This window comes from Muscardinus avellanarius (genome assembly GCF_963383645.1).
Source record: "Muscardinus avellanarius genome assembly, chromosome: 19".
NCBI lineage: Eukaryota > Metazoa > Chordata > Mammalia > Rodentia > Gliridae > Muscardinus > Muscardinus avellanarius.
This window is the reverse complement of record NC_137805.1, coordinates 14,121,440-14,136,213: the sequence shown is the minus strand read 5'-3', so window position 1 is coordinate 14,136,213 and position 14,774 is coordinate 14,121,440. Positions and strand designations below refer to the sequence as shown.

Here is a 14,774-nt window from a genome sequence, read left to right as displayed (position 1 = left end):
GGCCTCCATGCCGGTTTTCCCTACAGCCGCCTGGGAGCAGTAGCCCATTGTAAATGCAAGGTGGGGTGGCCGACTGTGATCCCAGTGCTGAGGCTGAGACAGGAGGATTGCAGGTTTGAGGCCAGTCCCTGCAATTTAGAGAGGCCCTCCACAACTTAGTAAGGCCGTTTAAAAATAAGGCTGGGGTGTAGCTTAGAGTAAAATGCCCCTGGGTTCCATCCCCAGTACTGGAAAAAAAAAAAAAAAAAGGAATGCAGATCACTGCTGGGTGTGGTGGTGCCCACCTGTAACCCAGCAACGCTCAAGCAGGAGGACAAGTCTGAGGCTAGGCTGGGAGGTATTGATTGACTGATTGATTGTGGTACAGGGATGGAACCCAGGGGCTCTCTACATCCAGGCTACACTCCCAGACCTGTTTTCTATTTTATTTGGAAGCAGGGTCTCACTAAGTTGCTGAGAGCCTCGCTAGTAGCTGAGGCTGGTTTCAAACTTGCACAATCCTCCTGTCTCAGCCTCCCAAGGACTGGGATTACAAGTGTGCACCACCACGCCCGGCTTTAGCCTGGGCAATTTAGTAAGACCTTATCCCAAATAAAAATAGGAAAGGCGGTGGTGCACACTTGTAATCCCAGTCCTTGGGAGGCTGAGACAGAAGGACTGCAGGTTCAACACTAGCTTCAACAATTTGGTGAGATCCTGTTTCAAAATAAAAACATAAGGTTGTCAGGAGGCTCTGAGACAGGAGAATCGGCGGTTTGTGGGCAGCCTCAGCTACTTAGTGAGGCTCCTTGCAACTCAGTGAGACGCTGTTTCAAAAATAAAGAATAAAAAATTGGGCAGGGGGTGTAGCTTGGAGGTTGAATACCCCTGGGTTTCATCCCCAGACCTGCAAAAAAAAAAAAAAAAAAAAACAACCCCATAAGGTAAGGGGTGTAGCTCAGAGGTAGAATGCCCCAGCATCAAAATAATAACAATAATAGATAGTAGCAGTGCTGGGGTATAGCTCAGTGACAGAGCTCCTGAGTCCAAATCCCAGTTAATAAAACAAACCAGCTGTGCATGGTGGCACACGCTTGTAATCCCAGCATTTGGGAGATTGAGACAGGAGGAGGTTCGTGGACAGCCTCAGCTACTTAGGCTCTTTGCAATTCAGTGAGACCGTTTCAAAAATAAAGAATAAAAAACTGGGCAGGGGGTGTAGCTCGGAGGTAGAATGCCTCTGGGTTCCACCTCCAATACTAAAATAAATAAATAAATAAATAAATAAATAAATAAATAAAACCAGAAAGCAGTGCAGATGAGCAGGGGGCTCAGGCAGCGGCTCCAGGAGGCCGCGCTGCCCTCGCCGGGCACTCTGCTGACCCTGCACGTGGTAAGCAGAGCCCTGAGGCAGGCTGTTTCTGACCTCGACCGGTTGAGGGTAGAAACCCACCCCAGCCCTGCCGAGTGCTCTCGGCTCTTAGCTCAGAGGTGCTGGGGACAGGAGGGGGAGGTCAGGGAGTGCGTGCAGGAGCCTCACCAGCCAGGTGGGGCAGGGGCAGGGGCAGTGAGGGAAGGATGACCCAGAACACACAGGGCCTAACCAGCTGGTGCCTCTAGCTCTGGCTCTGGGCCCGGGCGGCCAGGGGAGGGGTGAGGACGACACTGCCCACGCTGCCGCACCAGGAGGGAGTGGGGACGCGCGGGGTTCGGTCATCAACATCCTTCCAGTGTCTAGAATCTACTTGATGTGAACAGCGTGGGAGGAATACTCAATGTTTAATGGAAAAATCAAATATGGCCTACAAACAGAATGGGCCACAGGCAGGAAAGGTGCCTTCCCCTCGGGAGCGCAGTTCTGTGCCCGCACGAATGGACAGTGCTGAAGCTCCAGCTTGGTCCTGCTCGGCCACCCTGGGGCAGCCCCGCTTGTGTGGCGGGAGGCAGGGGACGGCAGGACGCACACAGGACGCCAGCCACCACCCTAAGGCTCTGGGCGTCTGCAGTCAGGGCAGGGGCCCAGTCACACGCCCGGCTCCACCGGGTCAGCCTTGCCATTCTGAGCTACGGCGCATGGCTAGGGGCGCGTGGACAGGACAGCGTGGGCCCGCAGGCGCTCCTGATGCTGGGCTGGCTCTGGCAGGGGAGCCGCAGGAAGTGAGGGACACACCCCAGCCGCCCAGCTTAGTTGTCCTGCCTGCAGGAGTGTGGTGCTCCCGCCTGGTCTCTGCTAGGCCGCGAGGCAAGGAGGAGGATGGACACAGCGAGGAAGACGACGGACGCGGCGAGGAGGACGGACGTGGCGAGGAGGAGGAGGATGGACGTGGCGAGGAGGAGGAGGACGGACGTGGCGAGGACTGGATGAGGCGAGGAGGACGGGCGGCTCTGCGCCTGAGTGGTGGGGTCAGGGGAGGCAGTTCCATGAGGCTGGTCACTCACAAGTGGACACGCAGCACGTCCTGGCTGGCGAAGGGCTGCTGGCAGGCCGGGCACGTCATGGGCAGGGGGCACTGCTTCTCCCCCAGGCAGGGGCGGCACAGGAGGTGGCTGCAGGGCAGCTGGTACACAGGCTCCTTCGTGACGTAGGAAGAAAATGCTCTTTGGCAAGAGGCGCACTGGGGGCCTGGCGTGCTCCCAGGCTGCTCTGGTAGGTCAGAAGAACACACTAGAATGAGAGGAGGCTGCAGCAGTCTGGCCCGCCCTCCCGCGCCCACCACGGTGATCTGGAAGGAGGTGGGGCGGCCGGTGGTGGCGGGCCTCCCTCCTCTCTACCGCCATTGATTGACCCAATCTCAGTGTCCCTCCTCTCTACCGCCATTGACCCAATCTCAGTGTCCCTCCTCTCTACCGCCATTGACCCAATCTCAGTGTCCCTCCTCTCTACCGCCATTGACCCAATCTCAGTGTCCCTCCTCTCTACCGCCTCTGACCAAATCTGTGTCTGCTGCAGGAGGGCGGCAGGACCGGTGCTCCTGCTCCACGCCCTCCCCAGGCGCTTCCCCACCAAGGCAGGAGCTCACCCCACAAGAGACGCGAGGAGGGCTGGGTAGAGGGGTCCTGAGCGCAGGCGAGGTCTGTCTGCAGCCCCTCCCCACTCCCACAGGGCCTCCATTCCCTCCGCCTTGCTCGAGGGAGCTGCTCTCCCCCTCCCCGAGCCAGCTTGCCCCCCACCTCAACTGCAACACCATAATCCAGGCGGCAGCACACGTCCTCCGGGGCTCTGCCCTCATCTCTGGAGGCCGTCCCACCGACAGGGCACAGCTGCCCTGCACCTGGGGAACCCCGCCCCGCCTTCTCTGGACCAGCAACTGCAAATCAGTTCTTTTCCAGCCTCCTGACACTGCCTAGGGTGTTTTTATTCAGACCACACCTCTTCCAGGACGCCATTCCTGAAAGCCCCTTTCTTATACTTTTTCTGTGTGTGCTACTGGGGGTTGAGCCCTGAAGGATTCTACCTCTGAGCTATACCCCCCCTGCCCTATTTTATTTTTATTTGGAAACGGTCTCACTAGGCTGATTGATGGATCTCACTACTTGTTGAGGCTGAGGCTGTCCTCAAATCTGTGATTCTCCTGTCTCAGCCTCCCCCTAGGATTACAGGCATGCACCCCAGTTCCGTTTTATACTCCCTTCTGGAGCCCCTCTCAGACCACCAGGTCACAGCCTGCTTCCCCAACTCTGGAGGCCCCTCCGGTGGGCTCTGTGCTTCTCCTCTGTCCCTCCTTGGAGCCCAGCGCGGCACCTCACAGGGCCCTGCTCAATCAGCATGTGGGGGGGAGGCCAACATCTGCCCCAGGTGTGCGCTCAGCTCCCCGCGCTGCGCACCGACTCTCACAGGGAAGCACAGCCGCACGCAACACCCCGAGGCTGCGGTGAGGACCAGGGGCCTGGCCCTGGGGGACTTCTTGGGGCCAAATGCTAAGCACCCTGAAATTACGGGGCTGCCCTCACCTGTGCACAGTGAGTGGGAAGTGGGAAGGGTCCCTTGCTACTGGTGCATTTTTCATGCAGGGAAGGATGGAGGGTGGGGCAGGAGTGAGGGGAGGGGAGGAAGGGGCACTGGCAGCCATCACTAAGCGCCCCTCCACGCAGGCACCATGCTCGGGGCTTCTGATCCGACCTGTGAGTGCACCCTAAGAATTCATTTTCCATTTGTCTTCAAAAAACCACACCTGGCACTGTACCACATTTGGAAGCATACAAGGGTTCCAATTCTCTCTAGCAGTGCAAACCCTGTTAAGGGTCTCAGAGGCCTAGAGCCAGGGGCAGTTTTAGCGACAGAAACAAAGGTCGCCAAGGAAGAGAGGCAGACGGTAAGACGGGGAGGCGGGAGCCAACATGAGGGGCCTCCGGGCAGCGGGAGGCGCCGCTCTTTTGAGTTCAGTGGCTTGGCACGGAGGGTGCTAAAAGGCGCAGCACTGTGGTTCCACTGACATTGGAGGGACGCCTCTGACTCCGTGTGGAGGGCAGGGTCCAGTGGGCAAGGGCGGCTGCCACAGAGGCTGTGGAGAGGCAGAGCTGGCCCCACGGAGTCAGGCGAGGAGCCGGGCGGGGCGGAGGGGACGGACCGAGCTTTCAGAGTATGACTGGGACTGGACGATGAATGAGACACGGTACAGACGCCGAGAAGCCAGGGTGACCTGTCAACGCCTGACACAGAAGACATCGCTCTTAACCAGGTGAGCTGAGGAGAGGAGTGGGGAGAGGGCACTGGAAGCAGATAGGAGTAGCTTGGAGTTAGAATGTTTACTCAGATACGGGGGAGAGGCTGAGAGCGGCCAAGGAGGCTGGGGGGCCGAGTCCCCAGGAGAAGCAAAGAGCTATAGCCCCCAACCCCCTAGAACCCCAGATGTCAGACAAGACAAAAATGAACAAGCCAGGCGTGGTGGTGCACGCTTGTGCTCGTAACCCCAGTACTTGGGAGACTGACAGGAGGATTGCAGGTTCATGGCCAGCCTCAGCTACTTAATGAGACTCTGTTTCAAAAGAAAGAATAAAAGTTCTGCAAAGCCGGGCGTGGTGGCGCACGCTTGTAATCCCCGCGCTTGGGAGGCAGAGACAGGAGGATCGCGCAGGTTCGAAGCCAGCCGCGCGCGCTGGCTTAGGAGACCCTGTTTCCAAACAAAAAAATTTAAAAGTAGGTCTGGGAGTGTAGCCCGGAGGTAGAAGGGCTTCCAGGAACCCCAGTACCACCAAAAAAAAAAAAAAAAAAAGTTCTGCAAAAAAAAAAAAAAAAGGAAGAAAGAAATGTAATGAGATTCTCAATAACCTAATGAGACACTGTTTCAAAACAAAAAATAAGCTATGGACTATGGTGGTGCACACCTGTAATTCCAGTACTTGGGAGGCTGAGACAGGAGGATCGTACGTTCGTGACCAGCCTCAGCAACTTATGAGGCCCTCCACAACTTAGTGAGTCCCTGGTTTAAAATAAAACAGGGCTAGGGGTATAGCTCAGAGGTAGAATGCCCCTGGGTTCATTCCCCAGTACTAAAAAAAAAAAAAAGAAAAGGGCTGGGGGTATATATACCTTGGCGGTAGAATGCCCAAGTTCAATCTCTAGTAGGGCAAAAATAATAAATACTAAAGAGGGATAAGCAAAAGTCCCCAGGAAGGAAATCTAACATTAGCTCTTAGTGCCCTGGAACCAGCCGGCACCTGGCAGAGGAGGGGCCCCGCGGTTACCCGGTCCAGCGGGCCTCGCTGCAGCGCCGCTCCCTCTGGTGCCCAGCGGCTGGAGCCGTCCCCGGGTCAGCCGGGCCGTGAAGGAGGGCATGGAGCCAAGCGTGGATGACAGGGCCGTTTCCAAGCTTTGCGAGAGCCTCTGCTCATGGGACACTGGACCTGCTGAGACACGCACAGGACAAGAGAGAGGCTGGCAAGAGGGCAAGCCCCGAGTCCTCTGAGGACCACAGAACCGCGTCCGACTCGGGTACACGCAAATTTAAAGAAACTTCTCTACGTCTCCCAGGATTGTGAAGAGAACAGAAGGAGCCACAGCCTGGTTCCTCCCCATCCCTCGGCTTCCAGCCCGGCTCTCCGCTCCTCCTGCCCTATGCAAGGGGCAGGCGGCCACCCCGTGGCTCTGCTGCTGAACTGCACTCGCCTTGCTGCTGAGGAAATGGCTGGCAGGCCAAGGCCAGCTCTGTCCCTGGCCGCGGCTCTGCCCTCCCTGGCGCCTGTCTTTGCTTTCCTCTGCTCCTCCTCCCCGCCCACCACCCTGTGGCTCCCTGCCCTCTAGGTGCAGGGCCCTCTACCTCCTGGGCCAACCTGAGCGCTCCCGGGTGAGGGTGGAGGCAGAGGGGTAGGACAGCTGCCCCAATGAAGCCTTTGCCCTAAACCTTCTACTCTGGCCTGAAGATAGATCCTGAGACAGGATCTCTGCTCAGGGTGTCCTCAGCTGAGAAGACATTATCATTTATATTCCTGCATTTCTTTCTGCCTCTCACTACAATTAAATATATTACTTAGTTGTATTTGGAACACATAAAAATCCTAATGTCTTTCATGCAGGACCTCAGGGCATAAACATAAATGTGGGGGGCAGCCAAACAAAGGTCCCCAAAACTGAGTCCCAGAAACACAAAGAGCGGGTAGGAGCCGGGCGTGGGGGGTGCACGCTTGGAATCCCAGCATTCGGGAGGCTGAGATGGAGGATGGCGGTTCGCGGCCAGCTGCGGCTACTACTTAGTGAGGCCCTTTGCAACTCAGTGAGACCCTGTTTCAAAATGAAGAATAAAAAAAAATAGGGCTGGGGGTGTAGCTTGGAGGTAGAATGTCCCTGGGTTCCACCTGCAGTACCACAAAAAAAAAAAAAAAAAAAAAAAAAGAGTGGGTAGGTGGGGTGGCTGGGAGAAGAGCTAAGCTTGAGCTGACTGGACGGCATCCGAGTCCCAGAGACCGCGGGCAGGCCCAGCAATGCTGCGGGAGGCGGGAGGCTCCACTGCAGAGCCGGGGCTCGCCCAAGGCCTGGCTGCTTCCTGTGCCGGTGAGCCATAAGACCCCCCTGTGCCGGTGAGCCATAAGACCCCCCGCGAGCCCACAGATGCAGGAGCAGCAGCCCGGGAGCGGGGAGGGCCGTGTGCCCTGACTAGGGCATGTGACCTGAGGACTCAGGCCAGGAAAAGATGAAGGATCAGAATGCCGCTGGAGGGGGACAGGGAACACCGTAACCCTCCCAGGCCCCGATTTCTGCTGAAGACAGAGCTGAGGCACCCCACAAGGAGGAGGATCTGGAAGCGCGGGCTCATGAGCCCACAAAGCCAGGCCGGAGGCCCAGCGTCCTGCGCAGCGGAGGGTAGGCGCGCTCACCTGTGGAGCAGCTCGTGTGCGCCAGGGCCAGCTCGCCAGCGGGCTTCATTTTCTTGGCCGTGTGCGCTGAGGTAGAGGGTGAGACTGTGGTGGAGAGGCCCGGGGCAGGATCCACCTGCTCCCGCTTCCTTCCCTTTGAGGGCAGGGCGATGGAAGACGGGGTCACCGCCAAGGCTGCCTGTGCTCGCCCGAGCAGGTGGCAGCCGGGCACCGAGTGCTGCAGCAGGAAGTGGTCGATGCGGGCCTTCAGGGAGGGGTGCGGCAGGGGCTGCGAGTGTGGGGTAAAGGCCACCCCCGTGAAGGGGTCGCTGGGCACTCGGCCCCACGTGGCTTCGCTCCGGTTGCACCTCTCCAGTGTGCTCTGGTCGACGACCTTGCCCGAGGGCAGGAGCATGGGGCAAGGCATGATCTCCAGGGTGATGGGGTCCAGGAACTCCTCGGGCACCTCCTGAGCCAGCCCGGCCAGCTCCTGCAGGCTGCAGGCAGCCCGCGGGCGCTCAGGCGGGTCCCCGGGGCGGCAGTCACTCTCCCCGGGCAGGGCCGGCGTGTGCAGAGCGGCATCCCGAGGTGGGCTGTCTGAGGCCGCCAGCAGGACGCTGTCGATGACCTCCTGGGAGCAGGTCTTGGCCGGCTGCCCCCACACTTCCAAACGCCTGATGCCAGGGATGCCGCTGCCCGCCACGTGGGCGATGCCGACCTTGAGGTGGGCCACGTGGCTGAGGGAAAGGGCGCCTTTACTCCACAGCTCCTGGGCCACGGCAGCAGGGGAGGGCAGCGTGACTGCCGCTGGCCTGAAAGGAGGCCGGGCCTTGAAGCCCCTGTGGCTGAATGCCACCTGGCTCTGGTTTTTCAGTGAGACTTTGCCGACCAAGGTGAACGCTTCCTTGTCCGGGGCCGGGTCGGGGGCCTGGCTCTCGGGCGCACCCCAGGAGGCCCCGCTGGGTGAGGCAGCTGTGTACACTTCCAGGCTCGTGACATTCTGGCTTCCCCCAGCTGTGAGGTCGATGTGAATCCTGCAGATTTCCACATTAAAAGGAAATGAAACTGTCACATAGACTGGTGGCTTAATAAAATACTCTGTCCTAAAACCACGGCTCCTCTTGGCGAGGTCTTCAGAGATGAGGTTCTCTACTTCGTAACCATCAGCCGAAATCTAGATTTAAGGACACAGATGACACGCGCTCATTCAAGGGGACACAACTGTGTCCAAGACTTTTCACTTGTAAGAAAACTCTTTAAAGTCTGAAGTTCCTCATTCCACATTTTCTTCTACTAAACTAAATTGTCCCAAGCTTCTTTTTGCAGGTACAAAGATCAGGTCAAAGGCTACGTCCCTAAATATAATCCAATCTTAAAAATATGAGCAATGAACCTGCCCAGCCTAAACTCTCCAAAATTATACCTCTGTGAAGAAGGGGCAGGTATACAAAGTGGTCTTCTATTTCAAAGGATGAAAACATGCAAATTTAGAGGACAACAAAAATGTTCAATTTTGTATTTGGACCCTACCCATTATAAGTGTCCTAGAAAGGCATAAGAAACAAGTTTCTAGCCGGCGTGGTGGGCACGCTTGTGATCCCAGCACTCAGGAGGCTGAGACCGGAGGATCGCGGTTCGCGGACAGCCTCAGCTACTTAGTGAGGCCCTCCGCAACTCAGTGAGACCCTGTTACAAAATAATGAATAAAAAATTGGGGGAAGGGGTGTAGCTCGGAGGTCAAATGCCTCTGGGTTCCATCCCCAGACACGCAAAAAAAAAAAAAAAAAAAGTGTGTAAACAAGGATCACAAAAGATTATAAGAAGCTAGGCATGGTGGTGCATGCCTGTGATTTTAGTACTTGCGAGGCGGAGACAACGGGATTGCAGGTTTGAGACCAGCCTCAGCAATTAAATGAGACCATTTAAAAAATAAAAAGGACCAGAGGTGTAGCCGGGAGGAAGAATGCCCCGGGGTTCAATTCCTAATCACACACACACACACACACACACACACACACACACACACACACACCTGTAAGAAATTTGAAACAGTGAATGTGCTGTAGGGTAAGATTTGTAACTTTTCCCTTTTTAATATTTCTAATACTTATTATAATTTATAGAAATTTTAAGATATCATTGACTGAAAAAGTCAGCTTCACAATCTGAGAACTTGAAATAATATGCTGTGTGCAGACCTCAGACACAGGGAAGTGCTTTGATTTCCCTTGAAGTTTCCTCATTCCCTGCGCTGCTCTGTGGATGGATACCTCTGCACAGAAAGGAGGAAGCTTAATTCACATAATTAGAGCAAGGAATCCAAAACCAGCAGGAACCACCTCTTCTAGACTAGAAACTAACAAAGAACGGGAGAGAACATGTCTACCTTTGTTGTGACTTTGGGTGGCACAGAAATCAACTGTCCCGGCAGGAAGCGTACAGTGAAGAAGACCCTGCACCAAACCAGGCCCAGGTACCTCGCGACTGTGCTCCCTCACCTAAGTACCAGGCCCAGCTCACCTCGCGACTGTGCTCCATCACCTAAGTACCTGGCCTAGCTCACCTCGCGACTGTGCTCCCTCACCTAAGTACCAGGCCCAGCTCACCTCGCGACTGTGCTCCATCACCTAAGTACCTGGCCTAGCTCACCTCGCGACTGTGCTCCCTCACCTAAGAACTGGGCCCAGCTCACCTCACGACTGTGCTCCCTCACCTAAGACCAGGCCCAGCTCACCTCACGACTGTGCTCCCTCACCTAAGAACTGGGCCCAGCTCACCTCATGACTGTGCTCCCTCATCTAAGTACCAGGCCCAGCTCACCTCGCGACTGTGCTCCCTCATCTAAGTACCAGGCCCAGCTCACCTCATGACTGTGCTCCCTCACCTAAGACCAGGCCCAGCTCACCTCATGACTGTGCTCCATCACCTAAGTACCTGGCCTAGCTCACCTCGCGACTGTGCTCCCTCACCTAAGAACTGGGCCCAGGTCACCTCACGACTGTGCTCCCTCACCTAAGTACCATCTGGTGAAATCTACCGTGAAAGCACAGTAAGCCTAAATCAACCCCATACACACACGAGATGAAATGGGGAAAGCTATGAAAAATATATATGTGTATTTATTTATTTATTTAGTGGTACTGGAGAGTGAACCCAGGAACATTCTACCTTTCAGCTACAGTATAGCCTGATTTTTTATTTTGAGACAGGGTCTTCCAGGCTCAGCTACTTGGTGAGGCTTTCTGCAACTTTGTGAAACCCTGTTTCAAAATAAAGAATAAAACACAGGGCTGCGGTGTAGCTCAGAGGTAGAGACTGGCCTCAGTCTGGGATCTTCCTGCCATAGTGGACCGTGCCCCACTATGTGTAAACTTATGTGTACATATTTGTTTACCTTGTTGCAGTGAATTCTTGGTCTGAATTGTGGGAGGCAAAGGTTTATTACCATCTTTGTGGCTGAAAGGATAGCTTCTAAACATCAGAAACGGGTCAAACTAGTCAGACCAGTTAAAATTCACTTCCACACTTTCAGGAGCTAATTCCTAGGGAAGAGAATCAAACAGGGTGACAACAAGTTCAGTGTACGAACACTCACAGACCATGCTCCCTCTCCTGGTGCCCTACACATCCTGCCAGGGGAGAACCGGCCACTGCAAATGGCAAAGGGGATTTCTGGTGTGGGCGCCACAGATCGGCAAAGCCTGCTAGTTCTCTGCATGGCAGATGTGCCAAAGGTCCTGTGGAGGCCAGGCCAGTCAGCTCTGCAGGAAGCCCCACTGGAAAGCAACAGTCAAGAGTGGCTCAACTCGGAAAACGAGCAGGTTTAGGATGAAAATGGTCAGAGAAAACAAACCTAACAACAAAAGAAATGAAAAAGAAAAGAAAACAATCTTAGTGATGCTGGGAATCTTTTTCTTTTTCTTTCTTTTTTTTTTTCTTTTCTTTTTTGCAATACTGAGGATTGAAACTCCTGCCTCCGAGTTATACCCCCAGCCCTAGTACTGGGGATGGAACCCAGGGGCATTCTACCTCTGAGCTATTTTTTTATTCTTTATTTTTGAAACAGGGTCTCACTGAGTTGCAAAGGGCCTCACTAAGTAGCCGAGGCTGGCCACATACCATGATCCTCCTGTCTTGGCCTCTCAAATGCTAAGATTACAAGTGTGCGCCACTACACCCGGCTATTTTGTATTTTTAAACAGGGTCTCACTAAGTTGTGGAGGGCCCCACTAAGTAGCTGAGGCTGGCCGAGAACCCTGATCCTCGCAAGTACTGGGATTATAAGCGTGTGGCACCACGCCGGACTAGAATCTTTCTCATTTAACACTTGCCAATGCAATGATGTGTTCTTAGTAAAAGAAAAGCAATTAGAAGCATAAAAGCATCACCACTGAGAAGCCTGTTTACTAGATTATATGGAGCCTACAGAACAATCTGGGGAGCTATGACATTTTTTGAAATTCATGAGCATGGCTTTTCTGTTCATTTTTTTAGGTTATATCAGATTCCTTCCTGATGGGTTACAACCAGGATGCCCTCTAACACATATCTGAAACGACAGTGATAGCAGCATGATCACCAATGGTGGCTGACGCTGACTGAGTGCTGCGTCAGGCCTCGTGCACAACGCACAACGTGCAACACCTGCTGCATCCTGCCTCACATCGGCCCTAATGTGGGCTTTTGTGTGTTTTCTTGGTACTAGAAGTTGAACTCACAGGCCTATCCTAACCTCCAAGCTATGTCCCAGCCTTACTTTATTTCATTTATTTATGTTATTTTTGTAGTACTGGGGATTGAACCCAGAGACATTCTACCTCTGAGTTACACCCCAGCCCTATTTTTTATTCTTTATTTTTAAATGGTCTCACTAAATTGTGAAGAGTCTCAATAATTCAATTGTTTTTTTTGTTTGTTTGTTTGTTTTTGCAGTACTGGGGCTGGATCCCAGGGGGCATTCTACCTCTGAGCTACACCCCCAGCCCTATTTTTTATTCTTTGTTTTGAAACAGGGTCTCACTGAGTTGCAGAGGGCCTAAGTAGCTGAGGCTGTCTGCGAACCGCGATCCTCCTGTCTCAGCCTCCCAAATGCTGGGGTTACAAGTGTGCGCCACCACACTTGGCCTCAAACTGTTTTTTTAAAGAAAACTTAGGCTGGATGTGGTGGTGCATGCTTGTAATCCCAGTACTTGAGAGGCTGAGACAGAAGGATCAAAGGTATGAGGACATTCTCAGCAAGTACTTGAGACTCTCATCAACTTGGACCCTGCTTCAAAATAAAAATAAAATAGGGCTGGGGTATAGTTTAGAGGTAGAATGCCCCTGGGTTCCATCCCCAGTACAAAAAAAAATTGGCAGCCAGGCATGATGGTACATGCTTGTAATCCCTGTACTTGAGGGGCTAAAATACGAGAATCACAAGATTGCAGCTACCCTCGGGAACTGAGTGAGGCTCTGTTTCAAAATGAAGGAATAGGCCGGGCGTGGTGGCAGACGCTTGTAATTCCCGCACTTGGGAGGCGGACACAGGAGGATCGCGCAGGTTCGAAGCCAGCTATGCTGGCTTAAGAGATCCTGTTTCCAAAAATAAAAAATAGGTCTGGGAGTGCAGCCCGGAGGTAGAAGGGCTTCCAGGAACCCCAGTACCACCAAAAAAAAAAAAAAAAAAAAAAAGAAGGAATAAGTGTGTGGTGATGCACACTGTAATCCCAGCATCTGGGAGGCTGAGACAGTAGGATCACGGTTCGTGGACAGCCTCAGGTGCTTAGTGAGGCCTCTGCAACTCTGAGGTGAGACCCTGTTTCAAAATAAAGAATAAAAAATAGGGCTGGGGGTATGGCTCAAAAGTAGAATGTCCCTGGCTTCTATCCCTAGTACCACAAAAAAAAAAATAAATAAATAAAGAAGGAAAGAAAGAAAGAAAGAAAGGAAATCTTAATGGTCCTGCGCATTGCTGCGTCCTCTGCAGGGGGAGCACCGCAGCTCACCAGGCTTCCCCACTGTGCTCAGGTTGCCAACTCCACTAGTCAACCATTAGGGCACAACGGTGGAGACCTGAGCAGACACAGACACAGACCATCTGGCCCCACAGCACTGACCACACGCAACCTCAGGGATACTTACGGGGAGCGCTCATTCACAGCAAGCTCTCTCTAGCGCCAGCCTGAGGGTCACCTCTGCCTCTGCCGGGCACACCTGATGGCTGCTGCAGACCATCCCCCACACCCGTGCCTGACAGGGTCCTCTGCAGTCAGGATCTCAGCTGTAGCAAAAACAAATGTAAAGTCGGGAGTGGTGGCGCTCGCTTGTAATCCCAGCATTTGGGAGGCTGAGACGGAGGATCATGGTTTGCGGACAGCCTCAGCTACTTAGTGAGGCTCTCAGCAACTTAGTGAGACCTTGTTTCCAATAAAATATAAAATAGGTGTGGGAGTATAGCCCAGAGATAGAAAGCCTCTGGGTTCCACCACCAATACCCCCCCACACACACACACACACAAGTAATCCATGAGTTACAACGTAGTGGCCAACCTGTGGATTCACAGGACATCAGGGTGGCAGGACTCCATCAGCTGGCCCTCTGAGGATCCCCGAGTTCTTCCTGCCTGACCGGCACCAAGCTTCTCACCCACTGTAAACCCTCCTCACCAAACCCCCCTCGGCACTGGCAGTCTCTTAGCAAGGAGCTTCATTAGGCAGTTGTTTTGTGGTCTGGGGATGGAACCCAGGGGCATTCGACCTCCGAGCTACACCCACAGCCCTATATTTTAGTCCTTTTTATGTTTGAAACAGGGTCTCACTAAGTTGTGGAGGGCCTCACTAAGTAGCTGAGGCTGTCCGGGAAACGTGATTCTCTGGTTCTAGCCTCCCGAATGCTGGGATCACACACATGTGCCACCACTCCCAGCTCAAAACCTGTTTCTCTTTTGCACAAATATATTTAACAAATGTACAAAGAATGTCTTATTGTGGCGTGTGTGTGTGTGTGTGTGTGTGTGTGTGTGTGTGTATGGTACTTAGGATTGAACCCAGCATGTTCTACCTGAGATAGACCCCAGCTCTTTTTATATTTTTGTTTTTATTTTTTTGCAGGTCTAGGGATGGAACCCAGGGGGATTTGACCTGAGCTACACCCTCTGCCCTATTTTTTAAAATTTTTCTTTATTTATTATTTTGGTGGTACTGGGGTTCCTGGAAGCCCTTCTACCTCCGGGCTACACTCCCAGACCTATTTTTACATATTTATTTGGAAACAGGGTCTCCTAAGCCAGCGCGCGCGGCTGGCTTTGAACCTGCGCGATTCTCCTGTCTCTGCCTCCCAAGCACGGGGATTACAAGCATGCGCCACCACGCCCGGCTATTCTTTATTTTTGAAACAGGGGCTCACTAAGTTGCAACAGGTCTTGCTAAGTAGCTGAGGCTGGCCGCGAACCACGACCCTCCAGTCTCAGCCTCCCGAATGCTGGGTTGACAAGCATGCGCCACCATGCCTGGCTTAGCTCATT

General features: G+C 53.7%; 1 protein-coding gene across 1 annotated transcript; it reads right to left on the bottom strand.

Moving 5' to 3' along the window:
* Window positions 1-2,414: 2,414 nt before the first annotated feature.
* Window positions 2,415-10,717, bottom strand: UBOX5 (U-box domain containing 5; the record flags this gene model as incomplete). Its single annotated transcript, XM_080716426.1, has 4 exons — window positions 2,415-2,644; window positions 5,665-5,823; window positions 7,291-8,443; window positions 10,664-10,717. The coding sequence occupies 4 exons, from the start codon at window positions 10,715-10,717 to the stop codon at window positions 2,415-2,417; spliced, it is 1,596 nt and encodes a 531-aa protein (XP_080572552.1).
* Window positions 10,718-14,774: the final 4,057 nt, after the last annotated feature.